A 9,777-nucleotide genomic window follows, 5' to 3' on the forward strand; every position below is an offset into this window, starting at 1 on the left:
GCCTCACGCCTTGACGCTTAAGGCTTACACCTCATTCTAATAGAGGCTTAAGCCTCAAACCAAAGTTGTGAGGCTTATGCCTTGAGGTAACATTTTTAAAACAACACGTGGAAGTAGACACATTAATGTATTCAATGACATATGGCATGCCATGCGGCATACAGTATTGTTGACTTACCTTTAGGTGCCATGTGAAATTCATCTATGCTGCCACATGGCACCATATGTCATTAATCTAACATTCAGATGCCATGTGGCATTCGTATATATATGCCACATGGCATGTAATATCATTGACTTACTTTCAAATGCCACATGACATTTATATATGATGCCATGTGGTATCCACATATTATTGACTTACATTTAAACGTGATGTGGCATTCATATATGATGTCATGTGACATCCACATATTATTGACTTACATTCAAATTCCACATGTTATACTATGTATAAAGCATTTTGTTGTATCCAAATACTATAATTTACTTTTACATTGAAAAATATGTTTTTGAAAAATTTCCATCCAAACAATATTTTAAAGTAAAAATATGAAATCAAAAGCATACCACGTACTTTATACTTTGGTGTTATTGAAAGTATAAAGTAGAAAATCATTGAGCAAAGTTAGAGAAATAAAAGAAAAGGGAGAAAAATGGTGACTCCAAGATACTAAAAAATCATATATATATATATATATTATTGCAAAGAAAAAATACTAAACAAAGAAAGGCACCTATGAAAAGTTACCAAATTTAAAATAAAAAACACTTTAACAAAGAAAAGGATCCAAATGAAAAGTTGATTACTTTGAAATAAAAAATCATTAATTTAAATGAAAAGACATGTTTAAAGGACAATTTTAAATGAAGGGGCAATTCATTGAAAGGTCACTAATTTAAATTAAAATACATATTTGAAGAAACTCTAAACGAAAAGACACTTTTGATTGAAAATTGATTTAGAGTAAGAAAAGTGACTTCGCCATGAAAGGTAACTTAAAATTTGAATTTAAATTAAAAAAATTATTTAAAAGAATTTTGGATAAATTATACATATATTAGAATTTATAAGCATGTAAAAACAATGAAAAAGACAAAACTATCCCTTCAAAACTTTTGAATCATATACACAAAAGTTAAAACAAATGCAACACTAGTTAAAGTCCGTTTGGTTTGCAGTCAGAATCGAAATCGGAAGGGAAATCTTTTGGAATTGGAACTGGAATGGTCTATTCCCAAAGTTTGTTTGGTTCAAACAAGAATGTGAATGAGAATTGGAATCAACAAGAATGGGATTTCATTCCCAAGGGAGGGGCAGGGAATATTCCCTCAAATGGGGGAATGCCATTCTGGCATGAGTGGGAATGGGATTCTAATTCTGTCCAACCAAATGGTTGGAATTGGAATAGCCTATTCCGATTCCAGACCCCTATTCCTACTAACCAAATGGGGCCTTACTTTCCTCCATCTAACAAGGGGGCTTTTTCCCCCGGCATTTTACACAAAAAAAAAATCCCTTTGCAATTTCTTTTTCTTTTGAGAGAATGACTGTTCAGCCAACTATCAGAATTTTTAGCCTCATTGTACCATTAGGATAGGTGCCAATTCGAAATTGATGCTAATATACGGTGGGTATTGGTGTTTAGACAAGTGTTTGACATTTTGAATTGTTGTGGAATTTAGATTTTGCAGTAGTTTGCAGTGTACTTTTCCGTTTTCTTTTGCACCAACAACAAATAGGTTCCACTACACGTACCCACCCAACACATACGACTTAAAGTCTTAAACATGTACTCAGAGTCAAGTTTGTAAAAACCACATGGCAGTTCAGGTAACCTTTATTGCCGTTTAGTGCGAGAGGAGTCTCCTCCCACCAACTACGCTCACCCACTCTTTCCACTCCCCACCAATTTAGTGCAAGGGGTATTTTCGTTTTTTACTACATAGCATACCACCTTCAAATGACCAAATTACCTTTAAAATTTAAAAATAAAAAATGAAATTGTCCCATGGGTGGTGAGTCACCCATCCTCCAAAGGAAACACCAGCTCTAACATGCTCGTTCTGCGCTTTTATTAGCCACGTGTCATCCATGAATGACCTGCTGATGATCACTCGATTTCCATGAATTTGACATTCCCAGCATCAAATGGCTAAAAGACAAACTCCGCAAAAAAACGAGGTGAAGTGCCAGCCTCTCAGATTTTCAGATCGCAATCATTTTGCCACGACAGCGCTAAAACTACAAAATCAAAGCCTTCGATTTGATGATATGGCCCCACCTTGGATTGGATGAAAGGCCATGATTCATAGTTTCACGTCGTAGCAACTGGCAAAAGTAAGCTCTTTCAGATCTACTTTGCCTATAAATAAGTGGACATCACTCCCACCTCCCGCGCCCATCTCCTCTTCATTTCTCTTCCTTCTTCAGCCTTTTCCAGAATCAGTCTTGATCCCCAGTTCATACTCCGCAAAGGTACGGTTCGTCTTCACTGTAGATCTGTTCGGTTTCTGCTTATTTATTTGCTTCGATCTCCGTTTAGTCGTTCTTTTGCGTCTTATTTCGATTCCCCCGAGCTGCACTCTACTGTTTAGTGTGATAGAGATCTGTGTTTTCTTCAACAGATCTGATTGATAGGTTTTTGTGTGTTTTTTATTATATTTCTTCGATTTTTAGAAAGAATTTTGATTTGTCGGTGTGAATGCATTGGTTTCATTGATGTTTTATTTCTTCTCTTGCTGATTTCATACGTTTATGTGAAATTTTTGAATCTTAAGAGTGGATTATTAGCTTTTCACGTGGAGTTATTTGGATTTGTTTCGTGCCTGTTCTGTTTGAGCTTGTGATTCAGTATTCTATTTTGGATATATTTTCTAGTTTTTTGCCTGTGAGTTTGAGATCTAGTGAATTATAGTAGATGGGTAAGTAGATCTAGTAATGGAGTCTGTAGATCTGATATTGAGCCAGCTTTGGATTGTTGTTTTAATTAAATATATTGAAAGGCGGAATGTTTCGGCATTTAAACGTTCTGAGCGTTCCTGTGGTTTTCAGATCCTTTAAGTTGTTTGCTTTCCAAATGAGATCTGCGCATTCCATTAACTGAACTGGCTTGCAGATGTCATGTGTTTGCTTAATTTGATTACCGATACATTTGATCTACAATGTTTCATGTCTTCTGTAGATCTATGTGAAGCTGTTCCATATTGTCCCTCGATTCTTATCCAATGCATATTGTTTTGCTTTCACCCTGTCATCATAATACTAGTACCGATTCTGCTCAACTGCCATTGTAGAACTTGGTTTCAATTTGAATTTAACTCAGTTGTTTTGCTTATGCAACCACTTGCAATCTGCTTCCTTTCGATGTCAAAATCATACGTTTCATTCCCATTGCACTCTCGTTGAAATCTGAAGCAAGGTTTTAACCTGTTTTTATAGATTAAAGACACACACACCACTATGGTTTTGTAGTGAAGCATTTAGGCATCATGTTTTCATACTAGCTACTAAGTGTGTATGTGCTTTGCATGTGATAATTCTAGATTATGATAATGATTGTAATAATATATCCAAATTTTTTATAACATTCATACATTATATATATATATATATATATATATATATATATATATATATATATATATATATATATATATATATATATATATATATATATATATATACATACATTATTAACCGAATGTAGATTGCAAAATCTGAATCCGATTATGTAAACACCTTATATTGGGCTGTGAAGTTTTGGGTATCATTGACTGGCCTACTTGCTTGGTTGGACACTTTTTTTTTGTAATGTTTTATCTTCTTAGTGTATCTTTTCTTGTTCATTTATGAAAATAATGTAAGATTCAAAGAGAGAAAATTGAATGAGGTGAAAAATAGTAGTTTAAATTGCATTTTAAACCTCGTAATTAAATAGGAATTAAATTAAAAAAAAAGGGTATTTTATTCAAAAGAAAGTTCCACAATCTTATTCATATTTTGGTATTAGTGTAAATATAGAATTATAGATGTGTTCAATTTTTTTATATTTTTTTATTTGTATGTGTGTAAAAATAATTCTGTTATGTACATTTATTTTTTATTTAATATGATAAGTATATGATATTATACATGTGCCCAATTTTTTTTGTAAAATTTATATATATTTTTTTATATTTTTTGTGTTTTTATATTTTGTTAATTTTTATTATTTAGTTATGACATCAAAGATTGACAATTTGACCCAAAAGTTGAACTATTGATCTCTGCCAAACAGGAAAATAACTTCAATTTTGGTTAATTTTAGATTATCTATTTCATTTTCATCATTAATAAAAATAATTTTTGTTTATTACACTTATTTTTTTATTTGATTAATAAAAATATAAAAAATGTGTCTAATTATTTCTACATTTTTGAAAATTTCTATATTTATTTGTATTTAAACATTTTATTATCCGACTATAACTTCATGGGTTGATCACTTTGATTCGGATGGTTGAATTGCTTGGTCATCACTTGGATAAAGAATGATTTTGTTTTTAAGTAAGTTTTAAAATATATGAGTTTATATTGCTAATAGTATTAGACATAGATCTAATTAGTAACATTTATTAGTGAAAAATTAACTTAAAAATAGGATTTAATAAGAGAAAATCAGAGAATGAGATTTAATACCTTAAATATAAGACTTAATGAGAAGAGATTAAATGACGTGAAAAGCATTAATTGAAATACATATTCAAACCCTTTTAATTAGAGATTGAATAAATACACAAATATGGGCATTTTTATCAAGAAAAGTTCTACATCCTGATTCGTACTTTTTATAATAGTATAGATATAGATAATATTTATTTTTTCACTTATCTATTTGTTTTGGCCTGTTAAATTTATTACTTCAATTTTCATTTATGGGAGATTCTGATTTTGTTTTATTTTTCTGTCTCTCTTTAACCAGCATAATGGCCTCCCACATTGTTGGATACCCCCGCATGGGGCCAAAGAGGGAGCTCAAGTTTGCTTTAGAATCTTTCTGGGATGGGAAGAGCAGTGCTGAGGACTTGCAGAAGGTGGCTGCTGATCTCAGGGCATCCATCTGGAAACAGATGGCTGATGCTGGTATCAAGCATATCCCTAGCAATACCTTCTCTTACTATGATCAGATGCTCGACACAACAGCAATGCTTGGAGCTGTTCCTGACAGATACAATTGGACTGGTGGTGAGATTGGGTTTGACACTTACTTCTCCATGGCCAGAGGGAACGCCTCTGTACCTGCTATGGAAATGACCAAATGGTTTGACACCAACTAGTAAGTGACTGACTCCTCATGGTTCATATCTCTAAAAGCATATATAAATTGTGCCGGCAGTATGTTGAGTTGTCACTGAAATATGTTTTCCTTTTAATACAGTCACTTCATTGTTCCTGAACTAGGACCCAACATGAAGTTCTCTTATGCTTCTCACAAGGCAGTAAACGAATACAAAGAAGCCAAGGAGGTATGCATGCTAATAGGTTTTTACTGCTGCATTTGGTTGTATTTGTATTTGTTAAGTTTCCATTAACACCATGGATCTTTATTCCAGCTGCATGCCATTTAATATTGGACTTCAATAAGGACAATAGGTTAGGGCATTGCTGTAAAATGGATAACTTGCAAGGATGATTCCTGCATTACCTTTTTTCATACAATTGAACCTGTCTAGATATGGTTACATAGTGAAGGTTGGGGGAGTGGACCTCTCACCCAACGTCTCCCTAGAAAAAGTACAATGAGATAGTACTATACCCTTTCTGAACATGTGTGGTATAGGTGATTTTATGTATTTATTCACTTTTTTTTTAATTTATTTCCCCATGTAGGTTGGCCTTACAACTACAATGGCCTTTTGGTGATAACTTTCTGTTCCCCAGGACTTCTGCCGTTTTATTTATTGTTCTCACTCATGCAACAAGGCAGTTTTAGATTGAAATTTATACTAGATTGGATCTATTTTATTATAGAGTTCCTAGACAGGACCTGCTGAACTGAAGTTACGACTTGGGTATCTGATCTTGTATGTTGTTGGTGTTGGGGGCTACAATTTCTGTACATATAGTTAATCCGATTTTCAATGCCTTTATCGACTAAGTTACTATTTTCGTCTCTCTTGTGCAGCTTGGAGTCGATACTGTTCCAGTCATTATAGGTCCTGTCTCCTACTTGTTGCTATCAAAACCAGCCAAGGGTGTCGAGAAGTCATTCTCTCTTCTTTCTCTTCTTGAAAAGATCCTTCCAGTCTACAAGTAAGGACTGGAACTTGTCAATGGATGGCATTGCTTTTCTTTTAATCCTGGTGGTTCTTTTCAATTGATGATGCCAATGAACTGTCTATTGAGCAGGGAAGTGGTGGCTGAACTGAAGACAGCTGGTGCTTCCTGGATTCAATTTGATGAGCCCACCCTTGTTTTGGATCTTCATTCTCACCAATTGGAGGCATTTACTTATGCCTACTCTGAGCTAGAATCATCTCTTTCTGGCCTTAATGTTCTCATTGAGACCTACTTTGCTGATGTTCCTGCTGAAGCATACAAAACCCTCACTTCTTTGAAGGGTGTTACTGGATTTGGGTTTGACTTCGTTCGTGGACCTCAGACCATTGACTTGATCAAGGGTGGGTTCCCTTCAGGCAAATTTCTCTTTGCTGGAGTAGTTGATGGAAGGAACATTTGGGCTAATGATCTTGCTTCTTCTCTGAATACCTTGGGGGCTCTTGAGTGTATAGTGGGCAAAGGTATTTATCCTGAATCTCTTTACCTGTAGGAATGAAAATTTTAAATTCAGCAAACTAATTCACATTGTAACTTTCTTCTGCAGACAAACTTGTGGTTTCTACTTCCTGCTCACTTCTCCACACTGCTGTTGACCTTGCAAATGAGACCAAGTTGGACAAGGAACTTAAGTCATGGCTAGCATTTGCTGCACAAAAAGTTGTTGAAGTCAATGCCTTGGCCAAGGCACTGGCTGGTCAAAAGGATGAGGTGCACCCTTGTAGCCCTTTGGTGGAATATGTTGTGGTCACATGGTTGAACGCCTAGACTGTTTTACTATTATTTCTTGTGTTGTCTTTAGGAATTCTTTTCTGCTAATGCCGCTGCTCAGGCTTCTAGAAAATCATCTCCAAGGGTGACCAATGAGGCTGTTCAAAAGGCTGTAAGTGCTTTCAGGAATTTTCTACTCATCATAGTTCTGGTTTTCATTGAATTCTTGAACTTGGCAAATTATATTTTTATCTTTTCTCGCTTAGGCTGCTGCTTTGAAGGGCTCTGAGCACCGCAGGGCTACAAATGTTAGTGCTAGATTGGATGCTCAGCAGAAGAAGCTGAACCTTCCAGTACTCCCGACTACTACCATTGGGTCTTTCCCCCAGACAGTGGAACTTAGAAGAGTCCGCCGTGAATACAAGGCTAACAAGTAAGTGGAAGTTTCTTGGTTACCATCATTTTAATAGTGATTTTGATTTTCTGAATGCTCTTCTAATTTCTCTTCTTGATACCTCCTTCAGAATCTCAGAGGATGATTATGTTAAGGCCATCAAAGAGGAAATCAGCAAGGTTGTCAAACTCCAGGAAGAGCTTGACATTGATGTATTGGTACATGGAGAGCCTGAGGTGAGCTTTTTTAGTATCTGCTGAGCTTATGCAACAAGAGCAGTTTATCCAAGTTCTAAGTTGTGTACTGAACAAACAACTGGCTTGGGTTACATGTTTTATCCCCTTCCCAACTCATTTATTTACATGGCCTGAGTACAGAGAAACGACATGGTTGAGTACTTCGGTGAGCAGTTGTCTGGCTTTGCCTTCACTGTCAATGGGTGGGTGCAATCTTACGGGTCCCGTTGTGTCAAGCCACCCATTATTTACGGTGATGTAAGCCGCCCCAAGGCAATGACTGTTTTCTGGTCCTCTTTGGCTCAGAGCATGACTTCCCGCCCAATGAAGGGAATGCTGACTGGTCCTGTTACAATTCTCAACTGGTCTTTTGTTAGAAATGACCAGCCCAGGTAAGAGAAAGAAACCTTCTCCAGATTTGTTTATTTTTTTTGGATTTCTTTACAAGGACTTAATCTGAAATTCAGATTCGAGACTTGTTACCAAATTGCTTTGGCCATCAAAGATGAAGTTGAGGATCTTGAGAAAGCTGGTGTCACTGTCATCCAAATTGATGAGGCTGCCTTGAGAGAAGGTTTGCCTCTCAGGAAGTCTGAGCAAGCTTTCTACTTGGATTGGGCTGTCCACTCCTTCCGTATCACCAACTGCGGCGTCCAAGACACTACCCAGGTTCTTCCGTCATTCCTACTATTTTCATCGTCTAGGTTGCTGGTATTTTTGTTTTCAATCGATAGTTAAAAGCTTGATTCTGCTATTTATTGACAGATCCACACGCACATGTGCTACTCCAACTTCAACGATATCATCCACTCTATCATTGATATGGACGCTGATGTTATCACCATTGAGAACTCCCGATCTGACGAGAAGCTCCTCTCGGTCTTCCGTGAGGGTGTCAAGTACGGCGCTGGCATTGGCCCTGGTGTCTATGATATCCACTCCCCCAGGATCCCGTCTACAGAAGAGATTGCAGACCGCATCAACAAGATGCTTGCAGTTCTTGAGACCAACATTCTCTGGGTCAACCCTGACTGTGGGCTCAAGACGCGCAAGTACTCTGAAGTCAAGCCTGCACTCAGCAACATGGTTGCTGCCGCCAAGCTCCTTCGTACCCAGTTGGCCAGTGCCAAGTGAACGGGAAATAACTTTTGGCTTTGTTTTGAGAATGGTGTGAATGTAGTTCATTAGGGATACGCTCTTTGGAGCATCTTAGGCTTAGGTCAGCCACATGGGCACTTTTTCTTTTGTAATTTTTTCAATATGCTGTGTCGAGGCTTTTTGTTCTATGCTTCTATCAAGTATCAACATCTTGTGTTCCTTATCGTATTGAAATCTAATTACAGCCATATGGCTATTCCGTAGCGCATTCGCCTACTTCTTTTGAAACACTTTAATGGTACCAAAAGAAATATATGTTAGCACTATGAATGCAAGTACAACCATAATCTACAAGTACAAACTACGATCACAATTGAGAGAACGAAAAGAAAGTGACAACGCAGAGCTAAAACAAAAAAATCAAGGTGTTTGATTTATTGTTGTGGCCCACCAAGATATCAGTTCATTTTACTCCATGTGGGGTCAATCAAAAGACTTTGATTTTGTTGTTTTAGTGCAGTGTTACGACCAAGGTTCAAGTATCGACACAGGCTGGCCTGTATCAGTAATTTTTTTTTTTTATTTTTTATGTTTTATTTATTTATTTTTTCAAAATTGGTCAAAGGGATTGATTTAAGCCCCGATTACCTCTGAACCGTGGTCTGGCTTGATACAACCCCTATAGGGGTGTATCGGGAAGCTACTGACATGATACGTATTGGGAAGTTACTAATTACTAACTTTTAAATAATTAGTAATTATTTATATTCTATATATTATTAATAATTTTTTATAATATAAAAATAACAATAAACTGATCAAATCAATCCAAGTTGGTTAGTTTTTTAGTATTTCCAATTGGCTTTTGTTTAACAATTTTCCAACTTACCAGGTTTGGTCATTTCAGTTTGGCCATATGTAATCGACAAAAACAAATTGACCCAACCATATATATATATTTTGTATTTTAAATAATTTTTTTAATATAGGAAAGTTGAAAATTTCCCATATTTCATTGT

At 36.0% G+C, this 9,777-nt stretch overlaps 1 protein-coding gene across 1 annotated transcript; it reads left to right on the forward strand.

Moving 5' to 3' along the window:
- Positions 1–2,305: 2,305 nt before the first annotated feature.
- On the forward strand, positions 2,306–9,026 carry ATMS1 (Cobalamin-independent synthase family protein). Its single transcript, XM_088949207.1, has 12 exons — positions 2,306–2,479; positions 4,965–5,318; positions 5,421–5,508; positions 6,168–6,295; positions 6,392–6,783; positions 6,867–7,030; positions 7,122–7,202; positions 7,297–7,463; positions 7,555–7,660; positions 7,802–8,052; positions 8,128–8,329; positions 8,426–9,026. Exons 2-12 carry the CDS (start codon positions 4,969–4,971, stop codon positions 8,792–8,794), a joined length of 2,298 nt encoding a protein of 765 aa, XP_088805333.1. The 5' UTR covers positions 2,306–2,479; positions 4,965–4,968; the 3' UTR covers positions 8,795–9,026.
- The last annotated feature ends 751 nt before the right edge of the window (positions 9,027–9,777 follow it).

This window comes from Nelumbo lutea, chromosome 6 (assembly GCF_056320005.1).
Source record: "Nelumbo lutea isolate HS-2025 chromosome 6, American lotus-T2T, whole genome shotgun sequence".
In the NCBI taxonomy this organism is placed as follows: domain Eukaryota; kingdom Viridiplantae; phylum Streptophyta; class Magnoliopsida; order Proteales; family Nelumbonaceae; genus Nelumbo; species Nelumbo lutea.